The sequence below is a fragment of the Sturnus vulgaris genome, chromosome 21 (assembly GCF_052056855.1).
Source record: "Sturnus vulgaris isolate bStuVul1 chromosome 21, bStuVul1.hap1, whole genome shotgun sequence".
Classification (NCBI taxonomy): Eukaryota; Metazoa; Chordata; class Aves; order Passeriformes; family Sturnidae; genus Sturnus; species Sturnus vulgaris.
The window spans coordinates 3,957,210-3,985,179 of record NC_142263.1 but is presented as its reverse complement, the minus strand read 5'-3'; the positions used below and the strand labels follow the sequence as shown (position 1 = coordinate 3,985,179).

Genomic DNA, 27,970 nt, shown 5'->3' with positions numbered 1-27,970 from the left:
GAAACAGCAGTTTGGAAAATATATTCACTGACATCTTTGCCAACTGTTCCCCATATTTATTTTTTAGTGTGCAATCTGACTTTTCCCATTTCCTGCTGCAGCAAACCCTTTACTAGAACCCATTTTTCAGTAAGGCTCATTTAAGACAGTTGTGCAACATCAACAACAGGCAGAAAGGGATGTGTGTTTGCAGGACGTGCCAGAGGAACAGCAAAAGCCCTGTGGAACATTGCACACAGCGAGGCATCCTGGAGGAGTCTTGTGAGCCTAAAGTGACAATCTTACCTCCTGGGCTGGGACCGGCATTCTTCTTCCCCACTGTCTGCCTCCTGCATACACAGAGAAAAGAGAAAAACATTAATATCTTTTCATACATGCAGAAAGCAAAGGCTTGCATTTCACTGGTTTGATTGTGTAAGGCAAGGGAAACTCTTCCTGCTCCTGCATGCAGCTGTCACTAAAGAGGAACTCACTTTCTGCTCAGCTGTCACTTCATGTTCTCTCAAAAGCCTTTTAAAAACTCAGCGTTACAGGAATTTTTGCCCCTGCAGGATTTTGCATGCTTTTGCATGGACTTCCAGTGACCCCTGCCAAACATGGCAGGCCAAGAGCCAAACACATAGTTCACCTCTGGGCTAAAATCTCTGGGGTTTTATTACCTTTATGGAGATCATATTAATTCATAGTCCAGTGTCAGCAATCAAGTGTAAAAGTCCATAAAACCAGCACATAATAAACCTGAAAAATCGGACTGAGCGAGCGCAGATATGACCAGAAAGGAGAAATTTGAAATATTATGCTGCTTTAGATGAGATGTTAATATGCACAATTTCTAATGTGCTGTGGAATTTTACTAGGCCTACCTACTACAGCCTAAAGCAATACCTCAGCAGAGAGATCTCAGCAATTAATTCTGCTTCACAGTACATTTACATACGCCCTACCAGGCACTGGAGATAGGGTACAGGATGTGTTGTATTAGTGAGAACTTACTATGTTTGTGCAGGTCCACAGGAAAAAAGCATTTTAAAACCTACTAAGGGTTTTGACAGGGCAGGGGCATCCCATGAAAACCAGAGTTCAGAGAGAGGAAGGAAAAAGATAATTTTGTTCTTGGCTGCTCTGGGCTTCCCTCCTGCAGGTCTCCTTTGGAGTGGTGAGTTTTTCAAGCCACAACTGGAAAGGTGGTTGCAAGAGACCTGTGCCACTGAGAGTGTTTCACACAAGGGTGAAGCTGGATTGGCAGTGACACAGTGACAGTGCTCTCCTTCCCAGCACTGCCCCTGGCCCAGACTCCTCTGTAAGAAGCTCCAGTGATGTTCTCCCATGAACAACCCCAGGGGAGGTTGCACAGCTCTTCTGAACTACACTCTTTGTGCTTACTGGCTGCAAAGATCCAGTTTAGTTCACTTTCTAATCAGAACAAAATGCAGATGTTCCTGTTGGATATTTTTTCTCATTATTTCAATGATCTGAATCTGTGATATATAAGAATAACTAAAAAATGCTGCTTGCTACTGGCCTTCTGTTTCTAAGAGCAGGACTAGAGCACCACTGCACCACTGAGTCCTTCACTTGGAGCCACCTGCAACCACAAATTCAAGCTAAAACCTGCAGACCATCTACACCAAACAAAAGTGGGTAGGAATACCTTCTACTCATCATACCTGAGAATTGGCTCAGCAACTCGATAAGGGAAGCAGCATTCCTGACCCCTTCAAGATGAAACACCAATGAACTCCACAGCTGACAGCAAAGGAGCTGTTGCATCATTCAGAGAGTGCAGATGAAGAGGAGGCCTGGGAGAAGCAGCAGTTTTTTAAGACCAGGGATCCAAGTCCTTGAAGATTTGTAATCCTAATTACCAGCATTTCCCAGGATAGTGTACTTTCACTTCTCACCCCAGCACTAGAAAGTGCAGGCAATCCTGCCAGAACATAAGCTCCAATTGAGTTCCCTGTAGGTTTACAAGAAGTTTACTTGGGGGAGAAAGACAAAGAGGTCAGAAGAGAGGGGAAGATATTCATTACATGTAGAATTGCTAAAAATATGATGGGGTTCTTGTATTTAGCTAGAGAACAAGTTCCTCAAACTCTAAAGGAAGGAAAACAACTGAAAGAGCCCTTGAAGTCTCGTTTGTGCTGCTCAGGAACTCAAGTTATGCAAACATTTTTTAGTATTATAATGAACGGCCGTTTCTACCTGCCAAGAAAAATCGGTGTCACAGCAATTGGCAAGCCTGGTGTGCCATAGCCAAAAGTCCCACAAATGACAGAAGAAGATCCTGAAATATGTAGATCATTATCTTAGCTCCCCTCAAAATTCAACCCTCAGTGTGGAGGAGGCCAGACATGGCCCAATTAATCACCATCTGTCTCTGCTGAAGCTCTTGATACCAGACATAAATGTAGCAGGTTTGTGTGAGGAGCACATTCACTCAGAATACAACTGACTATGAAAACAGAACTGCAGACAAGTGTGATTTGAGCAAGAGACCCATTGCCAGTACCTGGGATGCTGTCTGGAACAAAACTAACCTTCAGCAGCCTCCTCCTCTTCTCATCAACAACTTTGACCAGCCTGCAGCCCACTCCTTCCCTGGACCTCATGTTTTGTCCTGGATTTACAGAGCGGTCAGGTATCTGAACCTGACTGAACTTCACGCCGCAAATGCATCCATGGACAGAGGGCGTGAAAGAAGACAGAAGCAGTATTTCACAATCGCAGCCCAGTGGCTGCTGCCATCCCCGCAGTGCTGTGGTCACTACAAATTCCTGCAGCCACAGGAGATGCCCCGGTGCCCGTGGGCAGCCCGGGCGGCTGCAGTGACGCCGCTTCCCGCTAGAGGGGAGGGCAGGACAGCGATGTGGCCGCTCAGGTGCCGCTCCAGGGAGGAGCAGGCTCCAAGGGGACACGGCTCCAGCACTCACACCACCCCTAAAGCCAGCACCTCCACGCTTCCTCGCCATTTCCAGCGTATTTCCAAAGGCGAAGAAGTATTGCTGCCAGCGCAACAATTCATCAGCCAAGACGCGGCTCAAACATTCCCTTCCGAGGACATCTTTGAGAAGGAACACGCTGGGACAGCATCCTTGGATAGTGAATGCAGCCCTTTGGAGATGTGACCAGTGACACCACTCCAGCTTTCACAGCTTCCTTTGCACAGGCGGTGGCAAGAACTTTGGATGCTGCCGCAGCTCCGGTTCCCCGTGCCCTGCAGCACCCGTGATGTGACCACACAACAGACCCAAGAGATGGCAGCTTCCACAAAGGCTCCTGGGAGATTGCTGATGCTGGATTGCTGCAGCCTCAAACCAGCCTCCTCCACCAGCCTGCACGGAGGAGGAAGCTGAGCAGCACTGATGAGCTCCAGAGGGAGTCATGCCCTGCTTTCCTTGACCAGAAACAGAGGCCTCAGGGGAAATGGAAGGAATGAGTCGCATAGCTCTAAACTAGGCCACGATATTAAATGCAGTTTAAAGTGAAAGATGAAAAATTCCATCTCTGCTCCTTTCAGGCCATGTAGGACAGAATATGCAAAACATTAATCCTGTTTGTGCTTTGATCCACTGCCAACTATCTGTCATCAAAAGGGCAAGGGAGAGGAGAGAAATTTTGGAGTGCTGTTCTGTTCTATACAATGGGAGTCACTCCATGTCACGCAAATAATTCTGCTCTTATAAATCTCCTTTTTGCAGACTGATGTAATGATAAACAAGATTCAATCTCCACTCTTACGTACAGGAACTGGAGCTGTCTGTCTGGATTTAACATCAGGAACATCACAGCAAGTTCTTGTACTGTAGGATATGATTATTAGCCTAAGTCATGCGCCTAATAATTATTACATTTCTATTAACCAAGGAACATTTCACACAGACTACACCCTAAAAATACATCTTTCAAACCTTAAAAGGATTCCCATTTAATAACTGCTGGCTATGTATGATTTTATGCCAACATACCTGACTGTACAGACAATGCCTGGGAAGTGGTTTTCTCAGGAGTGAGTGGTCACAGCCAGCAAATATCAAAAGAGCACCAACAATTTAGAGAGTTTTCATCCCTTCAGTCAACATCTTGACTGTGTGAGGTGAACACTTCAGATATTACAGAAAATTAGTTATAGATCCCCCCCAACCCACAGCAACATTCACATGTATCCATGCCATCAGAGGGGCTTTTCATTTAACATGGTCAAACATCCACCATGTGGACAGCTTTGGACTCAGTCTCAAAGGAGGAACTACAAAGCAAAGGACTGTAATTAAATGAGCAGTCTCCCAGCTCTCCCTGCCTACTCTTTCTCTGGCTACATCCCATCCAGTTGTTCAGACTCACACTAAGTGCCTCTGAGCTGAACATGACCTTTGCTGGGAAGAAGGCAGCTGCTTCAGTCAAATCAGAGGCTGTGCAACCAGGCACTGATCCAGTTGTTAAACTACGCAAATGCTCCTTTCAGAGCATCCACCAGTGTCCCAGTGTCCCTTTGTTTGGGCTACAGCCACACAGAGCACTGCACACTTCTCCATACGGGAGCTCACCTCGTGTGCCAGCAAATATGAAGCAAGTCAGTACAAAAGCCACCCTCCTACAACTATTTCCCAATGCATGGATAACCCAGGCTGGTCAAGTCTTGTAGTGGGTGCCACTGCAGCAGCCACAGCCTCTCCTCTAATGCAACACAAGGCATACAGAGGTAAGAGCATCCACCTGACAATCACATTCCTTAAGGCTCCACTCAACTCCTGACACAGACACTGTGGTGACAGTGGAGATGCCCTGGGGTACCCAGCATCTGCACAGAACTGGCACCAGATGCCCAAAGAAGCAACTCAGTAGAGGCTTACAAAGTCCAAGGGATGAGGATCATGCATGGACATCATACAGAACTGAAGTTCAATGCCTTCCAAGATGAAATATTTGAAAGATTCCTGTTCAAGAGCACACCCTGCTCAAAACTGGTCCTATCAATAATCTCAAATCATCTGCTGAACAAAGAAAAATGTTTGAGTTGCACTGCCAAATATCTATTACACATTTCTGTAGCAGAGGGACTTTCCTGCAGTAGTCTGAGTTGTATCAATCTCTTAAATAAACTGTGTGAGCAAAAAGCCCACACATGCTGCATTTGCAGTATGGCTGAAGTGCCAGCAACAATACTGCCTGGGAAAACGAAGCAAGGGCTGATGAAAGATTCCCTTTTTTCTTGCAAGAAGCCCAAGACCACATGCAAGTTCACTGGGGGTTACAGGGAGATGACCAGTCTGACCACGTCTAGTAGCAATTTGGTACTAAAAAGGGTCACTTGGCCACCAAAATAACGGGCTTCCAGAGTCTGCAAGTTCCACAGCTGTGACATGGAGAACCAGAAATCTGCAGCATTTGGTGTGAACCAATTTTTTACCCAGTGTATTTTGGAACCATCAGTGTGGTAGCAATGTACTCACTAACAGAGGATAGGTCTCAGAGCTGAACTGAAAACCAGTTCACTTCAGACTCCCTCGGTCTCTGGAGGTGGTTAACCTTAACCATGAATAAAAATTATGAAACTAATTAATAAAGTCACCTAGCATGCTCTAGAGAGGAAGCTCACTGCTGCTTTTTGAAATACTTGTATCTGCCATCAAACACATTTTAAAGTAGAAGCTGCTACCAGGAAGCCTTTGACATAAAAGTTCTTCAAAAAGCTGAGCAAACCAGGCCACAAACAAGAAAGGGGAGAACTGCACTGTGTTTTGCATAGAGCTTTTACCTCTCCCAAGCCATAGGGATAAGGGATAAACAAGCATTTCTCCAGCCATTGCTCCTCACTATTTGTAGGAAGTGTTTTGAATGAATGCTGTTTTCCTCCTCACATGTCTTCTGGATTTGAGGTTCCACATAAGCAGTAGCTTTCTGCAGCCAAGTGTTCATTCAGAGGTTGGCATTCCTTCTGGATTGTTTTCTGTATCACTTTGCTATGTCAGTAATTGGTGTATTTAGGTCAAAGATATTGTGCTCCTGCTCAGGAGAGAGAAAAAAACAAGCTCCTTATCAAAGCTTTCATCTTCCCGCTGGAGCAAAGAGATTTATGCAAACCTTGTTTAGATTAACACTCACGAAAAACTGCAGAACTAAAACTCAGACACTTCAAGACAAAAATTACAAGCCTTCAACTGGTACAACAAGAGTTAGGATGAGAAATACAGTGTGACACAGCCTGCTACACTACACCAAAAGAACAGATTAAAAAGCAGATTACTATCAACTGCATTTCTGCAGTGAAATCAGCCTGCCTGATGGGAAGTACAACAGCTTCTGCCTTAATCAGATACCCACCTTAGGGGAAAAAAAAGCCCCATACATTGCATATATATATTCACTTTAAATATCCCTACATCAAATGTGTATTAATATAACTTCTCTCTTTAAGACTGTGTAGTAGCACATAATCTCTAGCCACTTACAGCCACTAAGGAAAAAACCCAGCAGAACTATTGTCTCCCTGAATAGACCTTCCCTCTGACTTTCAGAAGGCTTTCAGCAACCTGCAAGTATGACAGAAAAGACAGGTATTTAATATAATTATGATGCTTTGCTGGATTTAATGCATACCAGAACCCTAAAGGTACCTGCTTAATCTCCTTTTAGGCAAAGCTAATGACATTGTTCACTGGAAATCTATAGAATCTAGAAGCATTTGTTTTCCTAGAACAATAACAAACGCTTATGGTGATGGGCCAAGTGTGAGAAGACTCACTGGCTGTATAAACACAGGCACTGGAACTCCAGTTTTCATACTGGAAACTGTTGCTGACGTCAAGGGTATAGTTTGACTAAGACCAAGTCAAAGATATGCATGTGTACATTGGTGAATCTCAGGGCAGGGCTTCTACACAGCCAACAATCTGTGATTAAAATGAAATCCCAGCTCCACAGGTTACCACAGTGAGCAGCTCTTCATTATCCACTCATGCAGGCTGACATATTTACATGCATCAAATTGTCCCTCTGCAATTATGCAGGATGGACATTCACACCTCAGACCCTCTCCAGTCACTGCCTGTTAAAACACAGACCTTACTCAACCTCCCAATGCCCTCCAGAGCTTCCAGAGCAGCCCTGGCCATGCACCTCCTCACCTACAGGGCTCACATCTTCACCTGAGAAGCTGGGCCTGTTTCCAGCTGGAGAGAGAGAGAGAGACTCTCCTCAACTGCTGCATTAAAAAAGTGGCAGCTAGAATTAAACAAGATTGAAGGAGCCTGAAAATCAAACTGGCTAATGAGCCATATGCAGGGAAGTTGGAGACCTGGAACCGCAGCTCATACTCTTCTACCATCCATGAGCAATAGGAAAGCATTACAAGGAATAAGGACAGATCAGACATGGCAGATGCACAACATCGGCTTCTGGGTCAAATTACTTTCCCATTGACACAAACAAACACTTTAAAGTGTTTTTAAGAGAGGAAAATATTTGGTTTTCACTCATGCTGAAAGGCTATTTTAGGAGGAGGAGGGTGGAAGGAAGGGAGGTACATGGCAAAGGGAAGGGTCTTTGTCTTGCAATCAGCCATCTTCCTGTTAGCATCTAGTTTACCTTGGTGCACGCTCATTTGTGTCCCTTGCAGGAGTTATCTCAATTAGAAATCAGGGAGTTTCAGTTCTAGGGCTCTGATCAAGTTGTAACTCCAGAGCTTTGATTTTCCCAAAATGTACAGTAGGGTCACTAAAACAATGCTGATCCACCTGCAACATACATGAAATATATTTTTCCTACAATGGAACAAGAATAGAGCTATTTGGTACTAATCCTGCTTATATCATAGCTGTGTCCATAAAATGAAGCTGTGCCAGCATAGCCCTCTTGTTAAAAGTCTAATTCCTGGTCAGCAGCAGCATAACCAGGCACAGTTTTTTTCATTTTGACAGCTTGCCTCAAATTCCACAGACCGAAGGACACGCAGCCATCCCTGTGACATGTTTCAGCTGCACCTTCACCCCACAGCAGGTCATAGAGCCCAGGGGCTGCCTGTTACACAAAGGCATCCTTCTCCCTGCCAGAATGCTACAGGAGACTCTCACCCACTCAGCTCCTCTGAGATCCAATCCCTGCAAGTCCTTGTCAAATCTCCTCTTGACGTAAGAAACACACAACACAGAGAATTAGGAGCAGCGCAGAAATGTTCGTGACCTACCCAAAATAAAAGCACCAGCAGCCAGGCCACTGAGGGATCTTGGCATATTGCATCAATAATTAAGAGATGATTTTCTGGATGAAAGATATTCTCAAAGGGGGAAGTTATTTAACACTTATGAAGATGAACTAAAGATTCTGAAAAGAGAACAGAACAACACTCAGTCTTCACAAATTCCACAATGCTCAACCTTTAAAAAGCAGAGAGGAAATCATTAATATTTCAAATTCTTTACATTGCTTAACCTGAATCTATGTTCAACGGTATAAATACAAGTTGCAAATTATTACCTAGCATTTGTGAGAAAAATAACAATCAAAAAAAGGGGGTATCCAAGCAACTACATTGTACAGCGTGTCTGGATGCAGCAGCATCTGCGTTGGCACTTGCAGGCTGCTATTGCATAACCCTGGATTCAAGCAGGAGCACAGCCGGGGAGGCTCTGCTCTATTGCAGTGACATATCTAGAACAGAAGTGGCTGGTAGAGCTTTAACAGCAGGAATTTAAATTCTAGATCAGAACAGGAATTGGCAGCAAAGTCCCTTCACCTCTAGCCTCCGTTTGGGTAAGGAAAAACCCCCAAGTGTTTCAGGCAAAACTTCAAAAGGAATTGCTGGGACAGCTTTCTGTACATGCAGGACAAAACAGAGTCTGTGGAGAGCAGAGGGAAAGAACGCCTGAAGATATTCCCTGGCAAGAGACTGCAGAGAGAATCACAAGGTACAGAGCGTTCTCCTTGTTCACATCCGCCATCCCCAGGGTGCACAACAGCCTTCAGCTGCCCCACTCCTGGCAGGGGGCTACTGCTGCTAGAACTGGGACATAATGGTTATAAACTACTCAGACTCACTCACTTCTTCACAAAATACACCCAGGTATTAGTCTCATGTGGTTGGAATTAAAGCCAGAACAATTTTCTTGCCCGACACAAGCTGGTTTCTCTACAGTAGGGTTCTGCCTACACTCTTCCAGCATGCCATGCCTACAGCAACTGGAGATCCAAGGGTATAGGGAGTTTCTGAGGGACCAAAAGCAAGGCAGCAAATAAAACACCTCCTCAACAGAGGCTGAAGAAAAAAAAGAAAAAGGAAAATGAAGCTAGGGAGTAGAACAGGGTTTTCTGGATGAGTCAAATACTAGCAGAACAATGTTGCATAATGAGTGCCCCTTGACTTTTGTTATTTCTCCCAGCCAGCTCCTCCAAAAATCTATTTGTTATTGTTTATTTGGGTATCAGTCCAAATTGCTGTGGGAGGAGAGAAAAGGAGAAGAGGATATGCTGTCAAGCTATTAATTCTAGCACTGTAGTCACTTAGCACTCTCCCACTATTAACGAATCAGTGTCCTGTTTACTGCAATAATCTCTAGAGCCAGCCTGAAAGTTAAATACAAAACCAGATGTTAATTAGCCTCTTGCAAAAGTGACTCCAGCACTGCTTCTCCTCAGCCGGGATGAATTCTGCCTTTGCTTATTTACCCACTGCTCTGTCCAGACCAGCAGTGCCCTGTCACGTCTCTCAGGAGCAGGCAGGAGCTGGGGAAGCAGGAGCCCAGCAAGCAGCACACAGCTGGGAGCATCACTCTTGAAATTTAAGCCTCTGCGAAACACTATATTGCAATAAAAGCCAGGCTGTGTCAAAAGCTGGGAGCGATTGTGGCCACCACCCATTCTCCCAGGACAGAAGTCACTTTTCTACACAAGTACATCAGTAACAGGAGAAAAGCTGCATAACCTACGGGTTATGTTTGGTTATTTCTTCCTCTGAGGAAGGAAAAACCACTGGCAGTGGGTACAGCTTAACCTGTCAGAGGGACACACTTCCACACAGCCACTTGCCCTCACTCTGTGCCAAACTTGGCTATTCCCTGGGGCAGGAATGTTCAAGGCAGAAGTCCACTGACCAGAACAGCCTTTAACAGAAGGACACAAACACGGTGCCAAAGGCAAAGGAACCACATTAGTCTTGGCACAAGCCTGGATTTGCCTGACCCCAGGAAGTTCAATGGATGTATCAGATTTGCAGCCTGTGGTACTTGTCTGTATAATCCCAGCCTCCTTTGTGCCATCTGTTTCCCCTTCGGCAGACTGGCCATTAGAGACTCATTGCTAAAACTCGTGTCTCCTTAGTAACAGGTTTTTGTTGATCTCCCCCGCGCCTCCAAATCTTTCTATCAATCCGGTAATCTAGCAGGATTTTCCCTGCAGGGGATACATAACAGCATCAGTGGGAAAAAAATATATGGGACGACAGAAACACTTTCAGGCAAGGGTAGAAGGTGTAAAAGGGGAGTGCATGAAGCTACAAGAGTTACAAGTCTATGGAAACCAGATGTTCTCATTATATTGCAGCAAGCCACCAACATACCTTCCCAGTGCCAGGTTTGAGATCTCATCTGAGCACTCAGTCCTTCACTAGTTTTTTTCTTAAAGAGTTGCCAGTTGTGAACAATTTCCCATCAATACACAAATTTTCAGAGAAAACACCCTACACAAACCCTGCATCCTTAAGACCATCTTCTCCAAGATCTCAAAGGTAATAACACTGCCAATCTCAACTCTCTGCAGGTAAGGAAGGACTGTAGTCCCTGTCTGTAGAGACTGGCTCTTACCACACATTTTAAGTCACTGATTGCTGGCTGCTTTTGGTTCCTTAATCCCTAAATCCCCACACTCTCTTCTTGAGGTTAATCCAGTTAAAACTCTCCCTTCCCTTTGGCTAGTGCCTTGCATAAATAACCACCTGAAGAGCAGGGCTGCAGAAGCCAATGCTCAGAGTATGGCACTTCCCAGAACTCTGTCCCACTGCAAGAGACAGCGTAAAGTTCTGTTGCTGCCTATGCCAGAAAAGGAAATCAAGATTAGCTAGGTAAGGGCAAAAGGCACTCCTTTTGGATTGCTTAAATCAGCAGGAATCAATCATCCAGTCCAATCCAAATCCCCTAGTTGCTTTCTGCCTTAGGATAACTAGAAACAGGTTTATGTTATACTAAGATAAAGCAGCCTTAAACCAGAGTAAGCCCTTATGTGAAAACCTCTCCTTTTTGGAAGGAAAGGAGAACTTGCCTTTGAGGTCAGCTCTAAATGAGCTACAATTACAGCCGTATAGGCCATGTGGGATTTGGAAAAGCAACACGGATCAGTGAAAGAAAATCACCTCTGAAGACTCTGCCTAGCTGGTCTGGCCCAGGCAGCTCCTTTGGCACTGAGACCATGGGCAGGAGAGTGAAAGCAGCACTAGAACAGGGAGCCAGCCCTCACCCTCAGGCTGCCAGGAGAGGCCAGTGCCATACACAGTCCAGCATATGCAGACCACGAGGACGGTCTCACCACGCACAAAACATCAACAGGCTGACCCAGCAACGACGTGTATTTGCTCAGTAGGAAAACAAAACACACCCAGTGAAGGCACTGAGTAATTTGACTCCTATAGTGCAGAGAAAGCCAGGACAAATGGATTAGTGAAAGTGTGCTCTTTTCTGACAGGTGAGACCCTACCCAATTCCAATGAAACTTGTCTGCTGGGAGAGAGCCCTGAGTAACGTGGCACCATCCCCTGGGCAGGCTGCAAGCCGTCACAAGAAAAGTCCTGAAGCTGTGACAGGTTTTAGGTCAGTAACACAACTGACCACATGGATCATGCCCCCGCAGCCCCCACGTGGATCTGTGTGTCTTACTCTCATTGTGAAGCTGGGCCAGACGCTCTGGGGCAGCAGGCACTGCCTGCCAGAGTCAAAACACTGCACACGGGCTCCCTGGTGCCTGCCAAAAGCTCTCCAAGCCATGCACTGGAGCCAGGACTCGGACCATAAGCTCTTTGTGTTCCTGGTCATTCACAACCAAGAGAAAGAGAAATCTGGTTTTGAGGACTGTTTATCAGCCTAGTGCTTCCAAGATCCTCAGTCTCGAGAGTAGAGAAAATGAACAGCCCCCTCAGCTTGCTGCCTAACCAAAGAGACAGCAAGCAGGACGTGCTTTCTGCCTCCCAGGGTAAAGCAGTCACACTGAGTGAGGAGTGTGGGGCACGAGCACAAAGCAAGGAGCCTGCACAGCTCTGCAGTGCAGCACGTTTCCAACTCCATTCACGCGGATATGGAAAGCCGCCGCTCAGTCTCTGGTGCATATTTAAATGTTCATTCTGAATGGCCAATTAGTCAGAAGTGGAATGTTTCTGCATTCACGGAGGAGCTATTTTAAGATTACATTATGCTCTCTGCTTCCATTAATAGGTACAAATAAAAAAAAGGAAAGGAGTTACACCCAGCAATGCATTTGTCTGAGACTTGAGCGCTGCATGTCCAAAGTCCCAGCGCCAGCACAGAAAGCTGATGAGATCTGTTACTGACAAGGCCACATTCTTCTTCACGGCTCCAGAGAGCACCCAGTCATCAGGCTTGCCAAATCTTGATGGAACAAGTCAAATCTCTGTGCTCACTGGCCACCTCTGCTGCAGGCCTGTCAACCTGCATCTTCTAGAGCTGTGTAAAACCTCCGTGGAGGTCACTAAACTGCAAGAAGTTAAACCAGGCTCGAGCAGCATCTCACGTGTCCTGCAGCTCCGTAGGAGGCTGACCCAGATACTCTCATTCCAGACACCACTTTCCCCTGCTCGTGTTGCTCCCCAGTGCTGCCTTCACTCAACCATAACCAGTGCACATCTGTACCCCTCCAGTGCCTCTGGATCCCCTTCCAGGCCCTGGAGGACCACAGATATTTGACAAGCTGAAAGTTCACAGGAATTAATTTTGGAGCAAATCAAGAACTCTCAGGTTTTTGAAGCTAACGAAACTCAAACCACTAAATGCTGTTGAGCTTTCATGAAAAACAAAGGCAGTTTTAGGGAAAATACACGTTTACTTTTGGCCAAGACAGACCCCTCCCAATCTCTCCTGCACGCGTTAGGAATGCAGCTGTATCCATAACATCCACATACAATCATCCATCAACTCCTACATCCAGATTTGTTTCTTCCACCCTCTCCAAGCCTGGACTGCGATATGAGGGCTTGATCAGTGTGGTTTTCTGAGAGGGAGAGTGGAGGAGTTAAGAAAGGCAGCATGGATACAAACATTTTGCCAAACACCACACAGAACCTCCATGTCAATGCCACAACAACAGTTTTGCTTTCACTAACAGGTTTATTCAGATCATTTTGAAGATCAAAACCACAGAATCCAACAGGTACAGGTATAATAAATCTCATTAAAACAGGTATAATAAATCTCATTAAAACCAGAGCAGGTCAGCCCTCTGATGAACTTAAGCTGTAGATCCTTCTAATACGCTTGAAGAAGGCTTGGGTGACCAGCCAAACAAGGATTCCCTCAGCTCACAAATCCACATCTTCTGAGCCAAGTGGAAATACTGTATGAGCTCAGGAAAACAGAGTTTTGTGTGTGGGTTGTTTTGGGTTTTTTTTTAAATAATGTGAAGAGCAAGCAAAAAGTCTCAAATTATGCAGCAAAAATAAGAGTCAGAGCTGAAAATAAAATCCAACTTGGAGGAAAAAAGGTGATATAAAAACATTGTATTAAACCAATGTTACTTCAATGTTGGATTCAAATCTAAAGAAATTCTTAGCCCACGCAGACATAAAAACTACCAAAAAACCCTCATAATATGGGAACTGTATAAAGGACAGCTCTGCTGAAACATGATTTATACAAATGCAGAGGGGGAAATGCAGAGGACTGAATAGCAGTAGCAGCACATATATATATATGTATGTGTATATATAAATGAAAAACAGCTTTATGTGGTGTCAGGAAAATAAATAGAAGGATGCCCAATGCGGGAAAGTGCTGCTCAAAATAAACCTAATATGTATTTTGACCTTGTGAGTCCTCAGTCCTGGGAGGGCTCTGCTTCCACTGGACACACACATCACTGGCAGGCAGTGGGACAAGGAGCTGGAGACACACTGACAGAATTTCTAGTGCTCCAAAACTTTGGCCATTGTGGAGAAACCAAAAATTCTTGGCACAGATGCAGTCATTTCAACTTGGTTCATTTTACTGTAGTAATAAAGATATTGCTTTACAGATGCCACAGTTGATACATGCAAAAAATGTGGATCAGAAAGACAGTTTCTAACTTTCTCAGTTAAAACACACCTACCCACCAAGGATTTAAAAAAATCTCTTCCCTCAAGATGTCAAGATATTTCTTTTACCAAAGCACTAGGTTTTCCTGATTTTTAACAAGGATTATAAGAGAAGTCATCTTCTAATGAAGAAAACACTTCTGTGAAACTATGGAAGAGGCAGAAAATCCTGGGTTGCACTTAACTAGGGAACAAGGTCACAAATTAAGCAGTCTGAGAATTTCGGATCGCTTAGCCCTGAATTAGTTCCCCTCCCACTTTTTTTTTTCTTTCCTCCCAACCCCCTCCACTACTTAGCTCAAAATGCAAGATCAACAAGAACACATGATACAGCCTGCACTGGTACAGGCAAATACATGGCTGAAGTCACAGGAGCACATTCTTCAGAGCTCATAAACCATCACATGACAAACATCACAAGAAGTCAATTTACTAAACTCAATTTAAACTTGAAGAAGTTAATAATAATAATAATAAAACCCACAATGGGAATGTCTCTTAGAAAAGAAGAAGCTGCACTTGAAAAGACAGCAACAAACAAAGCCAAGATCAGTTCTCATTTGAAACTTTTGATTTCTAGCGCTACACATGCAAGCCAGTATTGCTAACAAGTCCCTGATAAATACTTGTAGTTACACGGCTTACAGCAAAAGCTGACCAGCAGCCAGCGAAGATCTTATCAGTAAGCCTCTCACAAACATAGAAATATTGAATTTTATTGCAAGCACTTGAGCTAAATCTTTTCTGATTCCACATGTCTGAAAACCAGCAGTCTGTTCATTTGCCATAAAGCTTATAGGTGTGAATGACTTCTTTCTCAATAGAAGGACATGCAAGGCACAACCCTCCTTAGCTGTCAGCAAGTATTGACAGCTACTCAGAACACACACAAGCTCTGCTTCCAGCTGCAAGCAGACAAATGGAAATAAAAGCAGAACTGCCTTTTAACAAGGTGTCATTGTACAAACTAATGCTCATGCTTTTCCTGTATTGATTTCTGTACCAGGACGGAGGAACTTGTTTTTCAATTTCAAGAGCCATTTTCATTGGAAAAGTCTCAAAGCTATACAAACATTTAATCCTGACAATTTAATTAGGGATTGGTCCAATTCTAGTACTCAACATCCAGGGATCCTGAAGGCTCTTAACTGTTTAAAAAGGTTGCAGTGATCTGCAGGCCTACCATCAAACAGATCGCTGTAGACTCATCCTTGGGATTAAGTCATCTCTATTTGTGAGCCCTTATGTGATGATCTGTTACAGAGCGTAAGTACTGCATGAAAGCCTCTTCAAGGCCTTCACCACCATCTGTGAATTACATTATTAACAATGGTATGAACTTCCTAAGAGCATCTGGTTCTCTCCCCACCCCCTTCTCGGATCACTGGGAAGAGCTCTTCAGTATCAAAACAGGCGCAGGCAAAGCTGTTTTCCTCTTTTCCGTGCTTCCCCACCTCCTCCCACCCTTCACAGCAGAGGATGGATGGGGCTCAGCTCTCCATTTCCATGCCCTGCATGTTTTCTGCACAACCTTGTTATTGTTAAATAAAGATGGACAAAAACAATTCCGTGATGTGTGTACCACAGGCATTTTACTGGGAAAAGCAGAAGTTTATTCCATCGTTTTGCAGAGGCAGCATCTGAAGTAAGCTGAGCACTGTGCTGAGGCACAACAGGAACTGCACAGTCCCACCCCAGGACTCGCTTCCCACCAGCACAACTCCTGATATTAACCAAAACCAGGCAGCAGCCACTCAGCCAGCTTCAACAATTACTGCTGCTGCAATAACTTTCTAGATGCAAAGAAATATTTTGTCATCCCAATTCTTCTCCCACCAAGGATGTTTCAGAAGTTTATTCTGAAATCATGCCAGCTTCTTGTAAACAAGAAGGAGGAAGAAGCAGCATTGCTCGGGACATTGGAGCACACTGTCCACTGAACTTTGCACAGAGTTCACATCAAACAGCCTCCTTGGCTGCTCGAAGGGATCATTTACTCTTGCAGGAACAGAGCCTTCCTATCTTGTTTTCTACTGCTTGTTCTTCAACCAGCTTCTCCTCTTGCTGTCTAAGTAGGGCTTCTCGTTGCTTCAACTCTGTGCTCATCAGCAGCAGTTTTTTCCATTCTGTTTTGCACAATACCATTCTTTAGTTGCACAACAGTTTGCAATTCAGGCATCATTACAGCCCTGTAACACACAGCATCTTCCTCTGTCTTAAGTTAGCAGCAGTGTTTCTTAAAAGGAAAGAGCAACATTATGGGCAGCTCCATAAAGACTTGTGTTCAGAGGGAAACAGAATCCAAAACTAACAATCCTGCAATGTGCAGTAAAAGGCAGAAAATACTGGGTAGGGGGAGGAAGACAAAGCTGTTTCTGCACAAATGCACATGAATCCTTCTAACAAACTGTTTCTCTTATGCCCATGTTTCAAATAACTAAATAATCAGGCACATGCTGATGTGCTTGGACAGCTGCATCTAGAATGAGCTACTACAGTAATTAAAGGCAAATACAAAATTTCTTCCAAGTTTATAAAATTATAGGCAAGTATTTGGGGTCACCCTCAGTCCAATGCTGCCTGAATCCATGCTCTTTGTGTGGGCTGTAAGAGGATGTCTGCAGTTACTGCTGACCTCAAGCTACAGGAGGGGAGGAAGCCTCCAGGGCAGTTCTGCCAGGGTTTAATCTCATTATGGTCACTCAGCTTTGATGCCAGGCAGGTCAAGATGAAGATGGACCACTACCCTAACTTCTGGGAAAGCACATGGCTGTGTTTTTACACAGCCACTTAAAAAAGTCAAGGGAGCCACAAGAAAATTAAGCAAGTTTTATGAGTGGCTTCAGACAGATGGTTTGACGACAGAATCTTGTCTTATTCCCTGCAGCTTATTGGGAGGGATGCAGGGAGAAGAAAAGTCAAGAAACTGGCAAGTCTTAAAGCAAACTAGTGGCAATTAGAGATAGGCTCTGCCAAGCCCAGATCCCAGCATACACTGGGAGCACAGTGTCCTATCGACAGGATCTTTATAACACTGGTATCTGGAACAGCAGCAACTAAAATTGGAATTAATTTCCATCTTTCAAACAGTATGTACAGATGACCATGTAATCAAATTAATTAATATTTTGCTAAATCAGTGCATTGAATATTACCCGATGAGCTCATTTTTGGAGGCAGTTCAACGCCTCACTTCTAGGACTGATGTCAGTGTCACATGCTTGGAGAGGATCAGTCTGCAGCTGGATATTTTAAAGCCTTCTATTAGGAGCACAGAAAAGTCAGCGGATTTCAACAGCATCAACCAATGAATTTTTGTTTTATCACAACAATTTAGTCATCAGACCCCACTGTCAATATCTGTGTGAGAATATCAGGCCATTTCAGACACTTCAAGTCACTAGACGGAAACTGAGGAGTGCAGCAACAGAGTTGATTCAACAGAGAAAGTTGTGTTTCAACAGGAAAGGAAATCAACAGAAAGACAAGGAAGCAGGAAACTCCAATTCTAACTGGCTCCTGATAAAATAATTAACCTTTGAGAAACTAAACTCAGCAGCTGTAAAGATACATAAACAAACAAACAGCAGCAAAGGGTGTTGAGCATCAGTAGCACAAATGCTCCAAGCAGCAACATTCAACCTGAGTTCAAATCCCATTCACTCACAGACCAACTGTGATGTCATCTTTTATTCTGACATAATGCAGGATGTCACTGAAGTTCAGTGGCGAGTGTTCATGCAGGATCTGTGAAGTCTCCACACTTTGATGCTCGCTGCTTGCACTTTGTACCAACAAGCAGGAACAGATTTGCATTACACAAATAAGCCGTGTCTTTATTGTGCAACTGCATGCGACTTTTTTGGAGAAAAACAATGCTCAAATACAAGGAGTGCTGTGTGCATCAGCCTGCAGAGTGGGTGGCAGTGATGTTGTCAGAAAGCACGGCACTGCTTACCTCCACACCCATTGACTTCAGCAGAAGGCTACATACGAAAAGTCTCTGAAGATGAAGCTGAAGTGTTCCCTAACCCATGGCGCTGTCCATACACTATACTTAAGAAAGAGACAAAACAAAAACCACAGAAGTGAAGCAGCATGAAATTGCAGGGTTTGGGTTTTTAGTTTTTAAAGACTCTTGCAGTCCCTGTTCCAGTTAAGAAATCCAACTGTAAACCCATCAGTTGTGAGCAAGCCCTTCCCCACCCTGCCTGAGCCTTTGCCATGTCTAGAGTGTAGGATGAGAGCCATGGTATTTAATGCATGCTTAGAGTGCTCCCAGAAGACCTTGGACGAGGACGTGCTAAAGCTTCACGGTCAACTCAGCTGTTAAATTGTTCAGTGAGGCTGCCTAGGCTAGTCAGGGGCTGTAGCAAACCCCACAGCCCTCACATGCAGCACAGGACACAGCCCATTTTAAACATCCCCGACAGCTTCTCTCCATGAAGTTCACAAACTCTGCATCAATTGCATGGACAGATCAGTTCACCCTCACCCAGGCTACTAATTCAATTTGTAAGTTTTAAGAAGAGGAGAGTCAAAGGCAGGAAGCCTTAAACCTCCATGAACGTGAAGCCCCATACACAGGATTGCAGAGCAAGGAGCAGCTCAGCTCCTCCAGAGGAGCTGGTAGAGACCAGATATTTGAACTGTAGTGTAGTTCCTCCTTGCACTCTGAATTTATGGGTGGATAAATAGGTTTGGTGCACAGGCTGCAGATGGAGTCAGGAAAGGTTTCTATAATCAAGACAAACTTACAGTATTCCTAGCAGTTAACTCCAGAGGCATGTGACTATTTTCAGATTGTAGCTTTTATCCCAGTCACAGAAAGACGAGACTAAAGGAAATAACAAGATCCTTACATGTCCAAGCTCTTATTTAGCTGCCTGTGGTTCAGCAAGGCATTCCTTCTCATTTTAAGATGAGGCTTATAAATTTAGTGTACCCCAAAGATTTTAAAGTGAGCAGAGTGCATCCTTCATTCCAAGCTAACCCATCTGCAGCCAGAATTCCTCTGTACAGAATTCCTTTCTTTTTTCAGAGGTTTGAAGCTATTTGGCAGTTGTATGATGCTCAGACCAGCCTGCACATTTCTCTTTCTCGCTCTTTTTTTTTTTTTTAATTTAGACTTAATGTAGCATGTACTCTCAGAAAGGTTTACAATGCAGTCTTTTGTAGTTAACTTGCTCCAAGCTGGGCCACTGCCAGGTTGTTATCAATGACATTTTAAGGCAGATGAATGAAGTTCTTATTACAGTGACAGGCAGAATTGTGATATGGCACATGCATACACTGAAAGAAGAGAGCTTGCTATTAGTTTGTCAGGTTAATAAATAAATAGAGATTTAATGAATAAAACCCTTTTATTAGGAAACAAATGAACAAAATTAATATTTATAAAGCTTTAGTGGTTTAGAGCACCCTTTAAAATAAGATTATTCATTTCAGTCACAGCCACCATCATGGATTAGAGATTCTTGAACACAGCTTCCCCTCCTAATTCTCTTATCATAGCAGTGCAAGGCAAAAAGCAAAGCTCTGCCTTCTGAAGTGTTCAGGCCAGGCTCAGTTTGAGATTGACAATATTGAAGGCCCATGACAGCAAACATTTCTGTTACATCTTCAGGACTGCAGCTAAAGACTGCACCTGTTGGAAGAACTGTTGGTTCCTTATCACAGCAGGAAGTTCTCACGTTTTACACAGCGTGCTTCCACACCACACAGAGCACTGAACCCGTGCCAAGCCACGGAGAGCAACAAACTATCAGCACTCAGCCAGGAAATCACTCCCCATCTGCCCCCAGAAAAGACTCTCCACTAAAACCCTGCCGGTATCCCTCACCCATCAGGGCTCTTCAGCATCTCCCACAGCATATGCAGAGAATGTTCACCACCAAAGTGAAGTTTAAGGAGGGTGAACTGTGTCCAGGATGTCCCACTTCCCAGCGAGCAAATGAAATTCTGACACGTACATATCACTTCTCACCTCAGGCTGTCTCTGTCATGTACTCCCTTTGGCTTGAGGCATTCTGGGCACATCTGTCCTAAAATCAAACTTGCAAGTTCAAATTTTAAACAAGCTGAGTAGTTTTGGGTTGGGGTTTTGTGGGGCTGTTTGTAGGGAGGGGGCTGTTTAGTTTTGGTTTTGTTCAGTTTTTTTATTACTTTACTTTTAAAATGGTGCACTTATCAAATTCAAGACTAAGATGTGAGCAAGTGCTTAAGCTTAAAAATCTATTTTGGCTCATGCCATCTTCTCCTCAAATACTAAAAAAAAAGTTCTCAAACTTTTCCCTTCTCCTCAAGGCAAAGTCACGTTTGAGCTTTCTCAGTCATATGAGAAGCAGACAGAAACTGCCCCAAAATAACCGTCTCAGCCATGTACGGTCAACGCGAACAGATCTCAGTTAAACAGAGCTTCCTCCCCACCACAGCAGTTTCTGGTTTATGTGTAAAGGAGAAAAATTCCACTTCAAGAACCAGAAGTGTGGGTTGCAGAAGCATGTGGCACAGTTGTTATCTTTGCAGCATGAAGCACAAGTTGAAACCAGGGATCTGTAAAGTGTATGTGAAAAATATTCACTTCACCCACTGAGACTGTGCAAACTCCATTCCAGTTATACTATAAATGTTAACTAGTAATAGCTCCCTTGCCTTAAAGTATCCTACAACTATGCCAAATTTTTGGGAAGGGGATTGAAAATATGCTCTGCTCATATTGGTTTTCCCTGATAATCTCTTATTTGAGATTCAGGAGCAGAGCAGAAGCTGCACAGGACAACTCCCAGCACCAAGGCAGCCACATGGTGAAGGGCTGAGGGATGCAGTGGCAGGCAAACACTAAAAGCAAGAGATAATATATTAATATTTGATTCCCATGTTCAACTGTCCTGACAAGTTTATGCAATATTAAACTCAACCCACACTACAGGGGTAGCTGCTGTCTTAAGATTCATTAAGAAGCGGAATTCAGGCTTACACATTTTATTAACTGCTGCTGAACCAAAATACTACCATGAGAAAGAAACACCGCAAAGAACAAAAAGGTCAAAGTTGTCCTGTCTCACTTCACTTTTTGAAGTCACAAGCTTGCTCCCCCAGGTTAGCACAACTCAGCTGAAAACAAACAAACAAACAAAAACAAACAAAAAACCCCACAAAACAAAACAAACAAAAAACCAGCAAACTCCCAGTAAGGAAACTCGCTAGATATACATAAGAAAAATATTTGGTCAGAGTGAATTAAATCGTTGTCAACCATTCTGCAATGTGAAAGGGCAAAGGGGAGGGCTGTCATTTCAAGGTTTGCACTTCACTCAGGAAGACAATACAGCACCTAGGTAGCTATTTCCTACCACATCTTGAAGCACTGTATTTAAATGCAGTGGTTACAGCATCTCTGAAGAACATGCCCAGAGCTGTTTGTCTTTAAACTATTTAAAGCTGTTGAGGAGGACTGCGGAAAGGAAAACAAAAACAGAAAGACAACAACAGAAACAAAGAACAACAAAAAAAGAATCAATCCTTATTCCAGAAACACCTTTATCTCATCACCTAGCACTTCCTCTTGTACCTAGGTTTAGCTAGTGTCTGTAGGTCAGAGAGCTGAGTCACTTCCCTGCCTGCCCCACAGCAACTCATGAGCTAAATTTCCAGTGTGACACCCTGTTTCCTATTGAAGATGCTCCAGAACTCACAACTACTGCAAGGGAACAGCAGGCTCCAAAGGATACCTGCTACTGTACAAGAAGCTCAGACATCAGCTGACTCTCTGCAGTCCATTCAGGAGCTTCAGACTTGTGGGAAACTCCATTTTTAGATGGACTGAGTGAAAGGGTTGATCCTGCACCACTCAGAAGAGTCAGACTACCTCTAACTACCAGCCAGCTTTCCTTTGGAAAGCAAAGCATTTTACACATGCAAGGCACATGCCCTATCCCTCCCTCTCATCATCCTGTAAAATGGGTAGAGATGAAAAGCATGGCATGTTTTGTTTCAGGTTTTTTTTCTGAAGAATCCTAATGTACACACTTCTCAGATGTCAGCTGATGAAGCTAAACCAAGCCAGTTGAACAAGTCTTAAAAGTTCTTGCTGCAATTTTAAATACGATAGGTCTCTACATCAAAATAAAAGGGACATGGTAGCAGCCAGTGAGAATAGGACAACCACAGTTCCCTGGGACAGGACTGGCTTTCAACATTAAAATTCACTTTTCGGATATTTAATTCAGTTAGAAGTTGCAGTCCAATTCCTCAGACAACATCTCTGGAATTTACTTCTCCAAGATCTCCTGCGCTTCTCCATTGGCAGAGCAGAGGAAAGCTCCAGCATCAGCCACCTCGTGAGCTCTGGTATGAGCTCAGTACAGGGACAGTATGATCTGCGATAAAACACTTCTTTCAAAACAGGTCAGATGAAGTACTCTAATGTCTTTATTACTTCAATACAAGAAGTTAACACTGTGGCCTTAAATTCCCCAGTAATTTCACCCTGAAACAGCCCCCACCAATGCAGTAACTTCATAATTTCCATGAAGCCTCAGTTTAGGAGTCCCTTGTGAGCGGGAGGAGGAGGAGCAGCGCACCCAGAAGCAGCGAGGAGCCACAAGGACAACGCCGAGTGCCAGGGGCGTTCCATTTACCGGGGCCATAAGGAGTTCACGTCACAGGGCATTTGCCAGGAGTTTCATGATCGCTGGCATGCACAGCAAGGGTGCGTCTCACCATGGAAGCAACAAGCTGTTAAACCGTGTGACTCATCTCACAGCAACGTTTTCTGCCTTCCGAGAGGAGAGCAGCCTGCAATGAGCAACGCTGATAAGATGCATATTCAGAGGAATTCTATTTGGGCAAAAAGCTATTGACACATTCAAACCCCTATATACAGAAGCCTGCCCAAATGCTGACTAAAACACATCAACACATACACTGCGATATTGCAGTATTGGGATAAGACATTTTGCAGATGGTTGGGTTGACAGTAATTTAATCAATTTATATGGCCCAACTCAGAAATGCAAAAATGGCTTTTAGCCCTCATAATTTTTCATCCCTTTAAACAGAATACTCCAGAGGAACAGCTGCCAGCCAAAAGGTAAGAAACAATATGTGCCTTGCTTAAATCACTGACTACTTCCAATGGGTATCACCTCTTTCTTCTCCTGCTTCCAAGACTCCCCTTTTATGCAGAAGATATGAGCTTCACTGTCACTACCCAATAATCAAATTAAAAGGACGCTCAGGCAAATCAATGGCACAGAGTGGAGATACCTTTATTTCAGGCTGAACTAAACAACTGGAACACCTGGAGAAGGCAGCTGACCAGCCTAAGTGCTCTTGGAGTGGCAGGGCCAGCTCATATGAAGGCAGCACTGGTCACAGACCAGCAGCTCCATTTGTACTTCTTGCTAAGGGCATCAGCAAGAGTCAGACTCAAAGACTGCAAAGCCTGCAAAGAGCCCCCCTTGCTTCAGCTGGTCCTGAGAGGATGTGGTTTGTTGTGACTGAAGAATGAAACCTTGAGCTGCAGGCTGTGATCAGGGAGCAGCTACACTAAGCTGAGCTGCCCAAAGGCTATTTTCCTTTTTTTTTTCTTTTTCATTTCCCAAGACAGAAGAGTTGCAGCTTTAGATCTTTCAGGATTTTTTCCAGTAACTGGAAATCCTCAGGCATTACTCCTGCATAAAGGCAGCTCTCTTACACTAAAATATTTCCAGTAGACTGCTTTGTGGATGGTAGTCTCCGCTCAAAATAGCATTTTCCACTTAAATAAACATGTCATTGGCTCCCAGAATGACTGTAGATGCTACTGTATCCTGCCCTTTTCAACTTATTTTCCTTTCTTAAACTGCAAGGATCAATACTGGTCAGATAATGACTCATTACAGCATCACAAGCTATCTGCATTTTCCAATTACAAGCTCCTTTTCAAAACACAAGAATTTATGCACCACTGAAACTTAAGAAGTGAAAACTGAAATCAAGTTATTATTGAGATATGCTACAAAAGGAGTTAGATCTCTTTTAAAAAGATCAGGATTTTTTCCTGCACTCTGCAAATTTTAAGAATGGTTCTCTGTGGTTCTCAGTGAGGCTCCAATTCCACTGTCATCATCCTCCTCAGCTGCAAATACTGTTCTCACCTCTAAGGGGACATTGCATTTCATGCAGATCCTAGAGGAAACTGGCTAAGTGTGTATACCACAAGCAGCAGATATTCCAGAGAAGGACACGTCTTCTGTCAGTGTTTGACCATCAAATTGCTTTAGGAACAGTTTGCATGTGAATGCATTTACACACACGAGAATTATCTGTGCTCCAACAGCTTGGTCTTGTCCAGCTGGAGAGAAATCATCTCTTAACAACACAGCATCACACCCAGCAAGAGGTGGAGATCTCCTGGTTTCCTCACAGGGCTTTCAGCAGAAGGAGAAGTTGGAAAGACAGGAAGTTACAGATCACATCACTGAAACGGTTTTATCTCCCAAATGCTGACAGCTGGCACCAGAGGAGACATGTACCTGTAGGGCACTACAAGGTTTGCCTAAAGCAGGAATCAGCTCATTCTTCTGGGCCACTGCCTCTGAAAACTTCAGAGTGAGCTCTGGCTATACCTGAAAGACATCAGTTGGAGAAAACCAAGAAACAATAGATGATATGTACTGATCAGAGCATCTTCAAATATTAGGTATTCCTAACTTTACTAAATATTTCATATGAAGCTTCTGATCACTCTTGTAGTTCCCTCCAAAAGTCAACTCTCCATAACCTTACCCATGCAGCAGAAATCAAGATCTTAATTTATTTAAGAAAAAAGAAGAAAATAGAAAAATAAGTTCTACATGAGACAGACTGGATTTATCAATGATTAAGTAAACTCACAATTACCACATTGTTTAACAGCAATTACAGGACCAGGGGTAGAGAAATGTTATATTTAGCTTCCCCATAAAGAAGTGGGGAAAATATTTCCTGTACATTGTACCAGCAAGGAGCTTCCAAGCACAACATGACAGACACTCCCAAACACATTTCCAGGACTCTACTTCCTGCTCAAGCTGTTCTCCTGGGCTTAGGGAGAGGAAGTCCAATGGTTTAGGTTTTAATTTGCTTTAGCATATTTTTTTCCCCAAACTGTGCATTTTAGAACAATTTATATCCAGCTATATTCTCTTTTTGGGTCAGTTGGTCCCTTCCAATAAAAGCATATTGTCTCCCTCGAGCTAGGGAAGACAAGTGAGAGCAGACAGGGCCAGACTGCCTGCCCAGTTTCTTCACTTCTCAGGAAAGAAATATAATAAACAAAAGGAAAATAGTACTTTCCAGAAATCACAGACACAGGTTTTTTTGTAACTGTGCATCAAAAATACTCTAGAAGGCCAAGTTTCTAGAGATTTTTTCCAATACAGGTAATTATCTGCCAAGAACTGCACTGAACAATACATCAGCATTAGCACCAAGGACCTCATGGCATCTTTGTATTTTACTGTAACATGGTCCTGTCTGCCACCACTTTCTGCTAACATGGCACATCAGAAGACAACTGTTCTGCTGTAAGGATTGAAGATTGTAGTCTCATTTCTCAAGAGTGACTGCATAACCAAAGGCCAAAACAAACAGCAAAAGTCTGGACAGACAATTAAAGGAATTTTACAAGTCATCAAGCAACCAGAGGCCTGTAAATGTATAATCAACACTTTGCATGAACTACTCTGAAATGAATGCTTGTGAGATGCTCTGTGGCAATGAGAACAAGATAAAAAGCTATAAATAAAAGCCATCCAATTCCAGAGTGATTCAGATCAGCTATTCCCCTGAATCCATAAGAGCCAATTATAACAGTTTATAGGGCACACTTAATGCAAAAAATCCAGTTTGAGGACACTAATTTCACCCTTTCTCCTTGCCTGAGAAGTTTATCTCTGAAGCAAAAAGATATCAAGCAATTTAAAAAGAGAATCCATTTCTGTCCTCAAAATTCTTAGTGACCTGGAAACAGAATTAGACATAGCCATATGCTTGCACACTGACATGCTTCTCCCTTGTCCACAAGTTGAAGCAGCTAAGTTCCAGCAGTCACCAAATAATCTTTGCTCAGAAACAGCAAGGAGATACTACTGATAAAATTATTGAGCAAGATGAGCTTTCATTTAAAGGAGTAACCTGGAAACAGTCAAAGGAAGCTACCATCAGTTTACAACAGATTGGTTGAAACAATGTGATTTAAAACTGAAAGAATCAAGTCCTCCTGCTGCAGGTTGACAGGGACCCATTAGAATGGCAAGCATGGCAGGCTTAGGAGCAAAGCCTTCCTAATAATGTGTCTGCCCTGCTCACGAACCCTCAGCAGATGAGGAAGGAGAATCATCTGAAATGTTTTCATTAAGAAACAAGAAGTTAGTGGCAAAGGAGGAACATGCACGAGCTCTAACAGGAGGGAGAAACAACCCACCCCAGATATCTAAGAGGCTAAAAGGGCAGCCAGTCCTGAAGTGTGGTTAGGAAGTTGCAACAGGAAATGCAGAAGTGTTCAAGCAATAGCAGTTAAGATCGTGATGAAAATCAAGTTCATTTTACACTGCAAGAGAAGTCTGAGAAAGCAGAAGTAATTATGAGGTCCAAAACCAGGCTAGGAATATGGCACACACTTATTTCTGGTACAGAATACACTTCCATAGCACGGCATGGGAGAAGGAGAATACAGACACATAAACCCAAGGCTGCACCCTCTGCATTTATCAGACTCCACAGAGAGTTGTTTTTATATTTAACAACTAAGTAGTATCCAAATATCAGTACGGTTTCAATTTAATTTAATTGGCTGGGAAACAGCCTGGCTGTTGCAGATGGAAAAGCTTTAGAGAATATAACTAATTGTTCATATATATATAAAATATTTAACAAAGGGAGGGTCTGTGCATCCAAGTGGGAGAAAGGAGGAAGATGGATCCAAGTGAGAGAAAGAAGGAAGATGCCAAGAGAGACCTATCTGTTCTCACTAGATGCATTCCATGCTATAAATGTATGGGAAGAGAATAGTGGAAAGGGTAAAGAAGTCAGAGGGGGAAGAAATCTCTGAAGTAATGCAGCACATTAATATTTATAGCAGGTAAGTATAAGCGAAATTAATCTGTGTTGCTAAGTAAACATACTTTAGGAGAGACATGAGAATGAAAGACGGGGGGAAAAAAAAGTGAAAAAAAGTGTTCTGACAGCTAAAATGCCATTGGGGCAGGCAGGACCTGTCAAGTAACTGATCTAGTTTCAGAAGAGGTTACCTAACACAACAAGAAATATTTTCAAAGTAGCTGGCTTTTTCATTCCCCCCCACTGAGGATGGAACCAACTGGGATTTCAAATATTCTCTTCCTCCAAACATTTGCAAACCAGGCGTAACAGCAGTGTGATAATGCATGAGGTTTTTTAAGGATAAATGCTAACTTAGAACTAAGCATACAGAACTGAAAGCAAAGCTATTTTCATTCTCATCCTTGACTACATCAGAAACGGCACATAGGGGGTAGGCAGCCGCTTAAGGGGTTAATATGAATGCGTTTATAATAGAGACATACAAACAACAAACAAAACAACAGCCCCGAGTTTAAAGAGTATGGAAAGGCAGAAGCTTTCATAGCCACCTGCCCAACCCAGGGCAGCGACGGGAACATCTGTCCTGCTGCACATCTC

At 43.5% G+C, this 27,970-nt stretch overlaps 1 protein-coding gene across 2 annotated transcripts in view; it reads right to left on the bottom strand.

Annotated features, from left to right (window-relative positions):
- SSH2 (slingshot protein phosphatase 2) overlaps nt 1-27,970 on the bottom strand; it is a 90,950-nt gene that overhangs the window by 62,252 nt on the left and 728 nt on the right. For both annotated transcript variants that reach the window (XM_088177213.1, XM_088177212.1), the window contains exon 2: nt 286-329. In XM_088177213.1, coding sequence (XP_088033339.1) covers nt 286-329 — 44 coding nt within the window. The remainder of the gene's footprint in view (nt 1-285; nt 330-27,970) is intronic.